This window comes from Labrus bergylta, chromosome 10 (genome assembly GCF_963930695.1).
Source record: "Labrus bergylta chromosome 10, fLabBer1.1, whole genome shotgun sequence".
NCBI classification, from domain to species: domain Eukaryota; kingdom Metazoa; phylum Chordata; class Actinopteri; order Labriformes; family Labridae; genus Labrus; species Labrus bergylta.
In genome coordinates, this window is record NC_089204.1 from 2,074,085 (window position 1) to 2,088,998 (window position 14,914).

At 39.5% G+C, this 14,914-nt stretch overlaps 1 protein-coding gene across 3 annotated transcripts in view; it reads left to right on the plus strand.

Annotated features, from left to right (window-relative positions):
- Positions 1 to 2,173: 2,173 nt before the first annotated feature.
- ltbp1 (latent transforming growth factor beta binding protein 1) overlaps positions 2,174 to 14,914 on the plus strand; it is a 123,180-nt gene continuing 110,439 nt past the window's right edge. For 2 of the 3 annotated variants that reach the window (XM_065959470.1, XM_065959471.1), the window contains exons 1-2: positions 2,175 to 2,950; positions 9,076 to 9,146. In XM_065959470.1, the coding sequence (XP_065815542.1) occupies positions 2,604 to 2,950; positions 9,076 to 9,146 (418 nt within the window). In that variant the 5' untranslated portion in view covers positions 2,175 to 2,603. Of the gene's footprint in view, positions 2,951 to 9,075; positions 9,147 to 14,914 lie in introns of all 3 variants that reach the window. The other variant, XM_020647824.3, reaches the window with a different exon arrangement.

A 14,914-nucleotide genomic window follows, 5' to 3' on the forward strand; every position in this document is an offset into this window, starting at 1 on the left:
TTAGGAATGTGAAAACATTGATCAAAGTCAGCAGCCATCTCTTCACATCGATTCAAACACTCTGTACTCTGACATACAGGATGGAAATGGTTTGTTTCAATAATACCATATTAATAAAACATTATTAAGATAGAGCCTTTTTGTTAGTGTGAAATAGCTAACAGTGCTTTACCAACCCTTGGGTTATAGAAGCATGAATGACTCCATCAAATGTTGATAACAGACCTATTAATCCTAAAATTTGGAGAAAATGCCTTTACACCTGTGCTGCCCCCCATGTTTGAAAAAGGCATTACAAAACCCTGACATCTATTCCTCCCATGAAATGTATTACAATATGCATACAACCTGTGCTCTCATCTGCACCATGGGGACAGAGACCTCACAATATTGTTCTACTTTTTCCCCATGTTTTTTTGACTAAACATTATTGGAATAACTTTCACGTCTGGTTTTCTTCAAAGAGTGATGCCAGTATTCAAGCTTTCCCACATTCATTTCTTTTTTGTAAATTGGTCCATCTGATATACCAAACTTGATGATCTGCATCATTAGTGGGCAAATCCATATTATTAATATATTTAAATCTGAGTGAAATCACAATATGATGGTGGTTGGTGGGTAAAGATCCCAAAAAGCTACATCGCCTACAGCTGGATGGAAAGAGTGTAACAGTGTCCTCGTTGTTTTTACAGAGAGTGGATGTGTTTATCTCTCTCACAAACTGCTTTACATTAGTCTCCCTCTCTGAAAGAAAGTAATCACAAACAGCTTTAGCTACCTCCACAGGTTATTACATTGACATGGCACACTTCACCCTGCCAATACAATGATTGATTTCCAATAGTCACATTTCCACTATAATTTTGCCTGAAGTTTACCACCTTACATGTAGTGTCGGTTAATTAATCAACTTTTAATTTCATTCATGATGTTGGCTTCTCATGATCATGACAACAACATAATTGAGATCAAATGATAACTGAGCCACATGTTACATGTTGTGCTTATTTTGTCTATAAGTTTTGTCATGGGTGTTAAAGGTTTCAAAGTATTTTTTGTTGTTGTATTTTAGTCACAATAATATGTCAACACTCAATATAAGTCAAAGATAATTGTGATCATGATTTTCACCATAGTCGAGCAGACCTGAATACCAGTTTGCATTTCCAGTAGGCAAGCTTCTGTTCTTTAGGATACTCAGACCCACAATCACATCTACTGAGCCGCCAGTTAAAACATCATTATGAAACTATGAAGTTATAAACATCTGCAGAGCTAGAAACAGATGTTTGTAAGGTACATTTGGAAGTTCATCATTATGACAAAGTCCTTGTATTGAACAAACATCAGACTGATAGTGCAGATTGAAACAATACAAGGACATTATTCAATGTGCTTCAACACATAGAAATAAAAAAGTAAGAAAAATAGCCCTTTAATTGAGGCTATTTCATGTACTTCAAATTATAGAAGAGTAAGAGGGCCAGTATAATACATAATATTTAGCTGATAAACAACATCACATTAGTAAATATTGGCCAAAATGAAAAGCAATATCTGCAACAGAGTAGGGCTGGGTGATATGGACCAAAACTCATATCTTGATATTGTTTAGCTGAATGGCGATACTCGATATATATCGATATGTATTTTATTAACAGTGAAAACACATGGAAAAATAAACTACCTGTTTGTGAATTTAAAAAGTAATATTATAAAATAAAAATGTTCCTTAAATACAATAAAAGAGAGAGAGAGAGGAGGAGGAGCAGGGTTAAGAGGGACAGACAGTCAGTCATCATCAGTGAGATGAGAAATAGGTGAACTGGCACCTCCATAACATTATTTTAATGCAACATGAACTATATCCATATTAACGATATTGTTTTACCCTATATCTTGTTTGAAAATATATCCATATATCTTAAAAACTCAATATATTTCCCAGCCCTACAACACAGTTGTGGAACTAAGCCCAGTCTGCTTGTTGAGGAGTTTTACTCATTTGAACTGGAGGTTAACTTTCAGAGACCTGACTCAAGAATATGTGTGTGTGTGTGTGTGTGTGTGTGTGTGTCAGACACTGAACGTGTCTATGTGTGGGTGGGTGGAGGCTTTGGTCTGTGTCTCCTGGCACCCTTGGGCCCCAAGAAACTCTCAGCTAACGTTCTTGGGGTTGGTGTGTGTAGCCCCCCCTCCTGACGTCACGTCTGGAGGCTGGCTGCTCGCGCTGCTGACACTGTTCACCTCCAACAGAGAAACTTTCCTGGAGTTCTTTCCTGGACTCTTGTGACTGCGGACCAAGTGAAACCCCTCTCAGCCGCCCGGAGGCCCTTCATGCTTAAAGGAGACACACGGCGGGGATTTATTCAACATTCTCACCTTACATGCACATTGGATTTCAAACTTGTCAACGCGTCCTGCTGGGGTAACGTCAGCTCATTTAGTGCATTCCCACACCGGGTTGGAGGTCGGTAACCAACAGGAATATGCTCTGGAATACTTAGTGTTTCTCAAAAAGTGAACGGAGTTTTTGAACGGAGCCAAAAGTAACCTGGACCTCTTCCTCCCCCTTAAACTTTCTCCTGCGGTGTTTGGTTATGGCTTGGATTAAATGGGGCCTCTTTTGCTCCTTCGCTTTGCTTCTTTCCCCGGTGTGTGTGTCAGCCGAGCAGCAGCAGCAGCAGAAGAGCCAGAGCGGCTTCAGGAGGCTCTACGTGCTCCAGCCCGGCCCGGGACCGGGACCGGGACCGGGCTCGACCGGTGCGGACGGCGGGATGCGTGTCAGCTCCATCTCGACGCGCCACGGAGCGTCGGGGCAGGCGCACACGTACAACGTAGAGCTCTCCGCCAACTACGGCGGCCAGGTCCGGACCCGCAGGATGGGGAACCAGGCGCCTGGCGGGCAGGAGCAGAGCCAGCAGAAGCAGCTCATGAAACTGTCTGGGTAAGAAACTTTTGTCAGGAGGGGGGGTTTAATGACTCCCTGTTAGCTTATTTCCAAAACCAAATCTCAAAATGACACATTTTCAGCTGGACAATAACACAGGCTCAGTTCTTCAGCCTTGAATTATCTAAATAACAGAGATGGAAGTGAATTCTCCAGAATTGAAGGAGGGTAGACCCTGTCTTTGACTTCTCTCTGACACTAAGTGGAGCTGACAGTCGAGCCCTGACAGCTTGTTTGCACACTCACTTGGCTGTCTGACCTGTTCAATGAACTCTGTTTGCTGCTAGATTGGATTATTACTGATGATATTGATATCTTGACTGCATTAGGTAAATACAGTGCACTTATTCCTGTATTGAAGACACACACATATCAGCCTTATACAGCAGTATAAGGCTGAGGGAGCCCTGCTGCAGCAACTTTAAATATAATCACCATAAAAAATAGGACAGTTCCCGATTCAAACACTGCGGTCAGACAGAGTGGTAGATGCAGAGTTGGATCTATTCAGACAAGAATACAGTGATGTGCATAAGTGATGATTGTAAAGGTCCAACTCAGACTCACACAGGACTCTTTTAGGTGATACAACATACTCAATAATAATTAGATTATTACATAATATGGTTGATTACAAAATTGTGAAAAGGTCTTCATAGTATCATGTCTCTCCCTCTTACTCCCCGGCCCACCTAGTTGTGGTATATCACCATCTAATGAATCTTTATCTGCTTGAGGTTTCTGCCCGTTTAAAGGAAGTTTTCCATACCACTGTTTCCAAGTGATTACACATTGTTTTTGTTTTTTTAATAGAATAGAATTACTTTATTGATCCCAAACTGGGAAATTGTGGAAACATAAAAGATGTATTTTTCAGCTTTTTGTGCCTTTTTATTGGAGAGAGAGGACAGTGGATAGAGTCAGAATTCAGGGAGAGAGAGAGAGAGAGAGTGGGGAACAACATGCGGTAAGGGGGCCACGGGTCCCTGAAGATTTGATTATTGTAACACACAACTCAGGATGACAACATATTGCTATGTGGATATTTTATTCCACCTCAACAAGCCCAGCCCTTGTTCTTCATGTACTGTCTATAAAGTTTTATTGTGATTTGGTTCTATTTAAATAAGAGAGGGTGCACATGTTTTTCTGTCAACAGTAAAATCCTCTTAAATGTTAAGAAACTACTAGTCATCTAATTGTAAAATATACATAATATTGTAATAATTAGAGATGCACTGATTGATACAATCAAGGCCGATACCGGTACAGATGTTTGAAACAAGAACTTAGCTGATTGTGGATTTCGATACTACTGTTTGTTTCATGACTTCTTTTGCTGAAGACTCCCACAATACCAACATTTTCTCTCTTGTTTGACAATGAAAACAATTCAGAGTTTGTCCAACAGGTGATTTTATCTGCCCGCAAAAAAAACCCTTCTCTGAATGAGTTAGGTGTACTAGTTGCCAGCAAAGAAATTGATTTGGCACAACAAATAAACATCAGTTCATGCCACATAATTTGCAGATGTGCCAACTTTTGTCAACAGGGCCGATACCGAGTGTTTAATATTCAGCTGTTGGTCCTTTTTGACTTTTAAACACTGAAGTTGTCAGCCGTCAGGCTCTATACACTCCTTGTACATTTTATGACAGGAAGCAAACCTTTTACAAATAAAATAAAACGTTGTAATCTGCACTGCAGTATTTAAATATATAATTGGCAAAGAAGCTTTTCTTCCCAGGTTGAACATCGCAGCAATGTCAACAAGTCTTTTCAGAACCGCTCTCTTTCAGCTGACACCTTCTGACATCACCCGAGGCATTTTAACGGCTCAGTGGTGCTCCACAACTGACTCCTCTGTGCTCTTTAGGATTTACAAAGTGGTGCTGAGCCAGCAGCTGATGGAAGCCCCTCAGTCAGCTGCACAGCAGACTGTACCTCATAGTCTGATAATTCATCACATATGTAAATGGAGATTTTTGGCTTGGCCTCTATATTAACCATTTATGACATATACATGGAATATTTGGTGTCTACAAGTACAAACACAACAAATTCAAAAAGTAAATAGTTAGAATTGTAGTTATATTTTGCATTTAGGGATAGAACGAGAGTTATACAGACAGTCATTCAAGGTTATTTTTTATCAATCCCAACTATTTTGTGTAAAAAGGTTTGCCCCAGCCATTTTCATGTGTTTACAACAGCTATGAATGTGGCCTCCTAGACCCTGAAACTGACCCCAAAGCTGTAAAGGGCTGGATGGAATTTAACACGTTAAGACAAGTGTGCATCTATCATCTATATCCTAGGCTTGTTGGGAAGTGTGTTGCATGATACAGCGTCTGGCATGACAATAGAGTAGAATGGATTTCTATTAAGCAATTATTTTGTTGATAGTGTTCTTACAGGACACTTTTAGGGCAAGACTGACTCCAACACTTTGCTACTGGTGATCGATGGGTGCCCTGTGCACAGCCATGCTACTCATCCGGGGTGCATCTAAAGCAGGCAGCTTTCAAGGTCAGAGTAATCCAGCGCACACCAGGATTCTTCTGATTGACTTTAAAGTTTAATGCATATAAAGAATTTGAGTGATCTTTGCGTTTTGGCTTTCTCATGTTTGTTCTCCACTTGATTATCGTCAGGTGTGGGAAGACTTTTCAGTGGCGATAATGACATTGGTGACATAGCCAGCAGTGTGTGAATGTGTATTGATGGGATTAGAACGTATTTATTGGAACTTTACACAGCATCCCCTGTCATCAGAATATGAATGGGTGAATGTGACATGTAAGGAGCTTTGTGTGATCAGAAGATAAATGGTAAATGGTGAATGGACTTGAGCTTATATAGCGCTCTAGTCTTCCAGCTCTACAATTCTACAATTCACTCAGCAGACGCTTTTATCCAAAGCGACGTACATCAGAGAGTAAGTACAACACTAATCCATTCATACACCGCCACCGAAGCAGCAGGAGCAATGCGGGGTTAAGTGTCTTGCCCAAGGACACATCGGACATGTTGCTCAGCTGGGGATCGAACCCTCAACCCTCCAGTTGAGAGGCGACGACTCTACCACAGCCTCCCCAGATAAGAGAAGCTCTATTAGTTAGTACAGTCCATTTAACTTTTACTATAATTTATTTCACAATATCACATGAATTTTTCTTTTTCATCTTGCACCTGTTATGGCAGAGAAGTTGTACTTCTATCCTAAAGTTTTATGTCTAAGATGAAGGTGAGGGTCTTGTGCTGTGCATTCTACATTGGTGGGAAGTATTTACCTCAGAGAACTCACCTGCATGCTGATATTTCCCAAAGCGAACGTCTTTCCTGCTCTTGATGTAAGCCAAGAATATAATTGGCTGTATGATGCTTTAACTCCTTTCATAATTGTGTGTCTGCAAAAACAACAACAACAAAGAAACAGCTAAAGGAATCAGCTAACCGACGTTAGCAGGAGCTAACAAATGTCATAAAGAATCATTTTGGATTTTTTATTTATATAATCAAAACAACCAGAACATCAAAACATCAAAATTACTTTACGTGAGTATGGGCCATAGCTAGTTTGGAACTCAGATCTACACACTACTAGTTTGCAATACAGGCTTTCAGTTTTTCAAGCCCAACTGGAGACAATACCTTAATGTTCATGTCAAAATGTCATGGGATACATCAGTGAGGCAGCTAAGGTAAAAAGAAATGATCAGAATTCAGAGTAAAAGCAGTGATAAACATTATATACTTGTGAGTCCTCAATTTAATACTTCCTGTAGAGGCCATTCCTATGTTGGTAAAAAGAAATTGGAAACATCTGTAATAATGGGTCGATTCCCTTCTTTGACTGGTTTCTTTCTGTCATACAAAACGTTTTTTTGTCAGAATAAGAAGTGGGAGATTAGTCCACAGAACAGCAGGAGGCCATCAGACTGTGTGTGGTCCAGCAGCAGCCTGACCTCAGCTGCTCAGTCTGTGGCCCATCAGACTGTTTTGAAGTGTGATTAGTGAATACAGTTCAGCTGTGAATTTCTGTCACCCCAACAAAAGAAAATGACTCCTGAGAATCATTACCAGGTTACATAAGACTGGAAGGATTATGTTGTTTTTTGTGTATGTGTTTGTGTGTTGTGGTGTAAGTGTAAGTCTTTTCATGTCATGGTATCAAATGAGGCCTTTATCAAACATATGGTTTGTGTTGTTGGTGCGGTCATCATTTAGATAATGGCAGAGAGTGCCATTTGCAGCATGCTTCTGGCTGATGATTAAAATTCACTTGACACCACTGGCACTTTTGCCCTGACCTTTATGCCTTCATGAATTCTTACTTTATGTATTTTGTGCTCAGTTGATTGTTTTGATGGACATAGCCTTTTCTTTATGTTGGTGCAGAACAGACTCATTGCAAGTTGTTATGAATCAATATCAAGTGGAGATGAAATGGTTATGGAAATCAGGGACGATTGGAATCCTATACTGACACCGATACCAATTCCCTATACTGAGACCAATACTGATACTGATATCGATACTGATACCGGTACAGATAACAATAGCAATACCGTTACTGATACGATACCGACACTGATATCAATACATATACCAATACAAATACTGATTTTAAAAACAACAATTCAGCCGTTTGTAATTCATTTGGACTGTCTTTCAACTGAGATTTTAAATTGTATATATTTAAATTGTTATTAGAAGTCCTTCTTCTGAAATATCACTGGAACATGTCTTTTTTATTTATTTATTTTTAAAGATATATTTTTGGGCTTTTTGTGCCTTTAATGTACAGATAGGACAGTGGATAGAGTTGGAAATCAGGGAGAGAAAGTGGGGAATGACATGTGGGAGGGAAGCCACAGGTGGGATGTGAACCTGGGCCACCTGCTTGAGATGACAGCCTCCATACATGGGGCGCGTGCACTAACCACTGCGCCACCAGCACCCCAACACTGGAACATGTCTTACAAACTGCATATCGCCGATCCTTCCCAGAGAAAACGTAAGACTTCCACACTGCCAACATTTTCTTTCACGTTTGATCATGAAAACAAGTCAGAGTTTATCCAACAGTGGACTTCTTCTGCCCAATAATGAAAACCTGCTCTCTGAATCAGCTATTAGCTAAACTAGCTTACCCCCATTGAAGTAATGCAACACAACAGATACACATCGGTGCCTGACAAATAGTTTGCAGATGGGCCAACCTTTGATCATTTTTCTTCTGAAGGCAGTGGAATGTAATCCAGTCAGTTTCTTTGATAAATCAATTAAGAGTATAATTATAAAAGGATGAATCTGCATGGAAGGGGCTGTCTGGGTGGTCGGGATTCTTTCTTGTTCTGCTAGCCTTAAATTTACCCAGCCTCATCATCGTCATCCGAGCCAAACTCTCTGATGATGTGAGTCATGAGCTCCCACGTTGGTCCAGCTTCCAACAGTCTGACTCAGTCAGGTCTCTGAAGAGTTTTCCAAACCAAAGTTTTGTAGTAACACAAAGTTTGTTCGATTCAGGTTGGCTTAGCCAGCCCAGAAAGTATTCCACAATAAACAGTACACCTCAACAGTTTGGTATCACAAAGCATTCCTGCCATGCTGGTCATATTTAGAGTCAAAGGCCAAGCCACATCTCATGAGCTCTGTGTTTTGGACAGCATTCAAGTGTGGAAAACATAAAGTGATGCTGTGGTGCAGCCCGGCAGATTAGTGCCAAAAATCAGAACAGAGGTGGGACAGTTAGATATTGAGGTCAGTTGTCTCGAACTGAATGAACCTTGGAACAACTTTTTAAACTTGGTCTTTTAGACATCAAATGAAACCCAACTGTAGACGGTTAATGCAGATATTTGAGTAAGAGAGATATCTATTAATCATCCAGTGTGACATGGATTAACATCTCTTCACAGGCATACAATTCTGTTGGGGTCTTCACATCCTTCACAAGTCTTCATTTTTGATACTCTTAATGCCAGAAGTATAATAGCATCAGTTTATTACCAGTAATTAAATAACTAATGCCAGGCTTGTTGTCAAATTCCAATGTTTGTACTTGACTGGGTGTGTGTGGTTGTTTTATTTACCTCTGCTTGTTTTTCCATCTGCAGGGTTAATGTCTGTGGAGGGCAGTGCTGCCATGGCTGGAGTAAAACTCAGGGATCTCAGCGGTGCACCAAACGTAAGTGGACTGCTACACCATTCCAGGGTTTCATCTGTGTATTGACTGACTGTTTATATACCTCATGAACATTTCATGTTCTTCAATATTGAGTTCTACTTTCTTACTTTAACAAAATACAGTCTGACATTTCATTAATTTTTTTGTGTGACATAATCAAAAGGGTTTGGTTTAAACAAAGTTTTACAGATGACCAAACAATGCTGTGTCCAATGTTTGACAACATGATCTCTGCAGTATTTATGTATTTATGATACTGCATGGTTCTCTTTCACTTTGAGAAGGTCTGTTTTTATTCCCAATTTTATAGAATCCTTTGAACATCATTAGAAATTAATATTTTTTAAAAGGATATGCCAGTATAAAGAGTTATTTAGTCAGCACAACTATAGTGTATCAATACAAAGTCATGATATTCTTTTATTAAATCTCTGTAATGAAGGGAGCATTTATTTGGGCTTTTTGTGCCTTTATTGAAGAGATAGGACAGGATAGAGTCGGAAATCAGGGAGAGAGTGGAATGACATGCAGGAAAGGCGCACCTACCACTAGTCCACCGGCACCCCTGAAGGGAGCATTTCTGAAGCTTTTTGTACCAATTAGTCTTTGAGACCCTCAAATATAATTAAAAAAAATGGGGCCAAGATGAAATATTACTTCTCCTGAAAAATGAAATTCTCCTCTAACTCTGACTGGTTACCATAAATCCAGATATTAGAATGTCCTGGATGGGCACTTATTGTATGCAGACTTCCAACAAGGCAAATATTCTAGTCTTCTATAATATTCATATCTGCAGGCTCAGTGCTATTTGTCTTGGTATGCTTAAAACAACTATTAAGCATTGTGACCAAATATTATTCTGTTATTCATGAGATACAGATCCCTTCAAACATTTATCCTTGGTCCATATTTCACATTTCCAGCAAGTAAAAACAATCTAATTGATTAGTTTGACTGATTCATCAGACATTTCACCAACTTCATTTATGGAAGGAGCATGGCTCCAGTCGTATCTGATGGCTGTCCAGCCTTCACCAGGCAGTTGCACACAGACATATTTGGCAAAGAATCAATGAAACCAGTTGAATTTATATTTCAAAGGTTTATTCAATGTAAAAAAACATTATTCAAAAATAATAAGCCTGACAATGTTGTTGGTTTAAGTTTGATGGGGCGGCTGTGGCTCAGTTAGTAGAGTTGGTCATCTCTCAACTGGAAGGTCGGGGGTTCAATCCCCAGCTCCTGCAGCCACATGTTGCTCCCACTGCTATGTAGGCGGAGTTTGAATGTGTATGAATGGATTAGTTAATACTGATGGTCACTTTACATAGCAACCTCTGCCATGACTGTGTGAATGAGTAGACCTGACCTGTGGTCTAAAAGCACTTGGAGAAGTCAGAAGACTAGAAAAGTGCTTTACAAGCTGAAGTCCATTCACCATTTAATGTCAATGGATTGAGTTGTTTCTGCTACAGTAAGAATGGTCATTTGATTTTGTCTAGTGAGGAAGTGTAAGTGCCAGTCTAGCTTTTTTTATGTGATATCCTGATTCAAATTTTGTACTTACAGTAGCTTGATTTTTTTGGGTTAGCATTGCTACGCATTTTGTCCCCTTGTTTGATTAATATACTCAAACATGGCATTGTATGGCATTGGCATTATAACTTTATAACAGATCTTAAACATTTCCACAGAACACTAATGTATTTGTTTCAAAGCTGTGTCTACTGCACACACATTCTTACTCACAAACATTTCATTATGAAGAATCATTGATAAATCCTGCAATAGTTGTCAGTGTGTACCCAAAATACGCAAAAGCAAAGCTCAAATCTGTGTAAACATGCATTTCATGAATGAGGCCCAGTGTTTTGGATTTTTTTTTTTTTTTTAAAGAGCCGCCTGCTGTGTCCTGAGAAGACAGTTATTACATTGTCCAACTGGCATCAGCGAGTGTCTAAGAGTGAAAGAGAAACAGATTTGGATGGATTACACCTCAGGGCCCAGACTCTTTGGCTAGATCACTTTCTTATTTGCCGACCTTTGCCAACCTATTATTTAGGAAGCAAACAGCTTTCTCCAGGTTTGTGCTAGTCTGTTTGAGTTTCTTAAGGGAAAGACTGCTGCAGTCCCCTGGAGAGCAGCAGGAGTTCCCCGTGTCTTTGTGTCCAAAAGATCTCACAGCGTCTGGCTCCTTCACTCTCTGACCTTTTTAAACAGAATGAGACCCAGAAGGAAAAGGTTTTGGTATTTTGACTTTTTTTAGTGTAATTTGAGTCTTAAGTGTGGGATTTAAGAAACATATCACAACGATTTATTTCTCATAAATGTCTCAGTCTACTCTTTAACACGTCTCTTGCAGTTGACATTGGGTCACAATCCTCATCAAATAGAGCACACTTTACAATTAAATACATTTAATTTACTCTGCATTTCTTTTCGATTCTTTCTTATTTGATGAATATTTGACCTGTAGTTGGTACTTCTGAACCTCTGTGTATGTGTAACTGCTAACCCAAAGTTTTCTCCTGAGGGCTTTTCCTCAGATGATCCACATCTCCTCGTCTCCTAACAGCTCAACATCTGAATGTCCCTCTGTAAAGTTCAGTAAAATCATATCTGCCTCGATTGGTGCTCTGTTTCCTGAAGAGTGGAAAGAGATAAATATGAAGAAGCCTTACTGTCTGAAACAAAGACTTTATTAAATCTGAAGAATAAAACTCTAATTACTAAAACCCATCATTCAATGAAGAATCAAAAATGTATGTGTGTGTTGATCAGGATCCTCTATGACGACAGTAACCATGTTTTGTGCGATAGCGTGAGAGACAGAATTTGTTCTCTGTTGTGTGATACATCGCTAGAAAGCACAGGATGATTAATGGGCTTATATGCTCAACCGTCCATTTTTTATACAAAATATTAGATAAGTTATTCTTACAATAACTGTTAAGTAACTTATCACAGATTGTTTTAAAATGTTATTGAACCTACAGTTTCTCTAAGTGGGCTCATTTTTTACAGCCCAAACACCGTAGCATCCCTCTTCCATTGTCTTCATTTGGTGATCATTCGGGCCAAATTCATCCAGGCCACAGGCCACCAACTTTTGACCAAGGACACAACTGTAGTGCTACAAACTGGGGAGATGCTAAGAGACTAACTAAGCATCTCTCAACTTTAGAAATTATCTATGTAAAATATATGGTTTGATGCTAATTCTGTTAGCCTGTTAAAGGTAATTTCAATTATGTGTTAGCATAAAGCTAAAGAACCAAGATGTCCGTTATGGTCCATCTGATCCTTCCCTGAAGTATAATTCATCACTGTTAGGATATATATGCTGTATGATGTATAACGTCCTCCATAGTGGAGGGATTTTATATGTGGGGTTTGGAAGGCAATATGAAGTACTTCACTTTTTAGTGTGATGTATTTTCACAGCAGAGGAGCACGGCAGCATCTGAAACACTTTACCATCAAAAGTGATCTGTATAATAATGATGGAGTGACTATGCACTATACTAGAGAGCTATGCTAGTCGAGCTACCTGGCTTTATAAATATCAATTTACAAGTAAGTTAGCTTAATTGCTAATCACCAGTAATTTACCCAGTCCTCATCAGATGTATATTAACCACTGTCTCCTGTCTCAAAACCCTTCTGCAAACAATGGCTCTTTAGTGGAGCTGTCAGTATTCCAGCCAGGCAGGGTTTTTAGAATTGGTAGTGCATCCCCATTGATAGGCTATAATGCCCCGTTCTTTCCTTTGGACTCTACCATTTTTTCTGTCAAAGGTCAGCATTGCATTGCTAAGATGGTTTGCCTTCGGTCTTTTGGGCACATTTGGTAATCAAAGTTGGTTGACCACAAAAGAAGTGCAACAAGTGCAGTGCACGTGGCCTGTCATGGTGAAGAGGTATTTGGGAATTTTCTGACCAATCAGTAAATTTCAACTCTCACCAGATTTGTGAGTGTCTGATAAAATTTGAGGTTGAGATCAGATATAAAATGTTTCTTTTTCCCCCGCATGGTGTCTGGTCTAAACCTTAGAGACAGGGAGAGGAACTCATATCTCAGTAAAAGAGCTCAGAGTAGAATTGTTTTTCATTCACGTCACCTGAGGCTGATCCAGAACACACAGGGGGGATTACATGTACTCTCTGGCCAAGGAAACACCTTTAGATCCTCCAGGAAAGCTGTAATACATGAGTCTGTGTCTGGCCTACCTTGCTTGGCCTCCTGCCAAAGTGACCCATACCCCGATAAGCAGTGGAAAATGGATACTGATGGGGCTCTGGGGACGAGGATTTCAGGCCATCTGTTAGTCTACTCCACACTTTTGTCTCTAAGATGTAGTTGAAAGATTCGGAAAAGCTAGACAGGATTATGGGTTCAGTTTTTGGTCAAAGTTTAGCTGGGATGTCTATCAGTAAGTCAGTATTGTTATTGTTAAGTTATTTCTTAATCTTTCTGCTAGTAATTGATCTTCCCTTAAAATTCCTCCATGATTACACACTTATTTGTTCAAAGCATTTGAGATTTTTTGTGCAGTAGATCATTTTAATCCCATAAGGATGTACCCTAATGACACCCAAAGGTCCTCTGTGAATGCTGGAGTACTCTGAACCAAACTGTGCTACTTAAAAGATTTGCCCTCACCAGTGAAAAGTGTTTTGGTTTGCAACCGCCAGGATCCCATATCAGCTGAACCCTTGAAGACATGCAGTGTGTGCAGAGAGACTGCTTTGTTTATACAGGCACAGGAAACACTGCACAGTGACCAATAGGAGACATTCCTCTGGTTCTCAGGCTTTGAAAGTCTGTAGCCTATTCCACCCCCCCCCCCCCCCCCCCCAGCCACTTGCTTCAGTGGGATATAAGCTAAATGTAATACACTCAATTTTTCCATTAAAACTTGCTTTTGTAGTTAAATGTTCATCTCCCCATCCTTTTCAGTGTTTGTTTTTGCTCCCCTTTTTTTAGTTTGAATCTCCAAATAAAAGACATGAATTTCACTAAGTTTCTGTAAATCTTTTGAAATTTCAATGTATTGTGGGTACCACTCTGATTAAGGTGAATTTCATCAATTTCCTCATAGATACTGCCCCTCCCTTTGATTTTACTGTTCATTTTATCTTTACAAAAGCATTATTCACACATGCACTCCTGAAAATTTGAGGACATTCCTACAAATTTGTTATTCTCAGCTTCTGCAGCTTTTGAATTTCCCTCGGGATCAATAAAGTATCTATCTATTTATCTTCACACGTATGCCTACAAAGTTTTCCCTGTCGGCTCTCAGGAGGCAGGACATGTTGTGAAAAAGACTCTGCTGCAGTAACATGTTATCAAATATGGTGCACAAAGTGAAACACTATGCCTTGATACCATCTCTACATGTTATTGAATGTATTTGCAGTCAAAAAGTGGAAAAGAAAATACTGGCAAGCAGAAAAAAAAGTATGATGCTTGTTTATTTAGTGTAAGACGATCATATCGCCCGTCCACGGGTTGCGCTATAAACGTGTCATCAACCCCGTCCTGCTTGCCCGGGGTGAATTATTTTGACTTAAAACAAACAAACAAATATAACAAATACGTTTAAAATACTGTATTTTTGTTTAAATATTGAAAAATATTTTTCTGCTACATCTCATTTATTTGTGCATACAGACTGTGGCCTCGTGCCCGTCATCATCATAAGAACGAACTGACATCACTCAGTCGTTAATCCTTTACTCTGTATTGAAACATCTTCTAG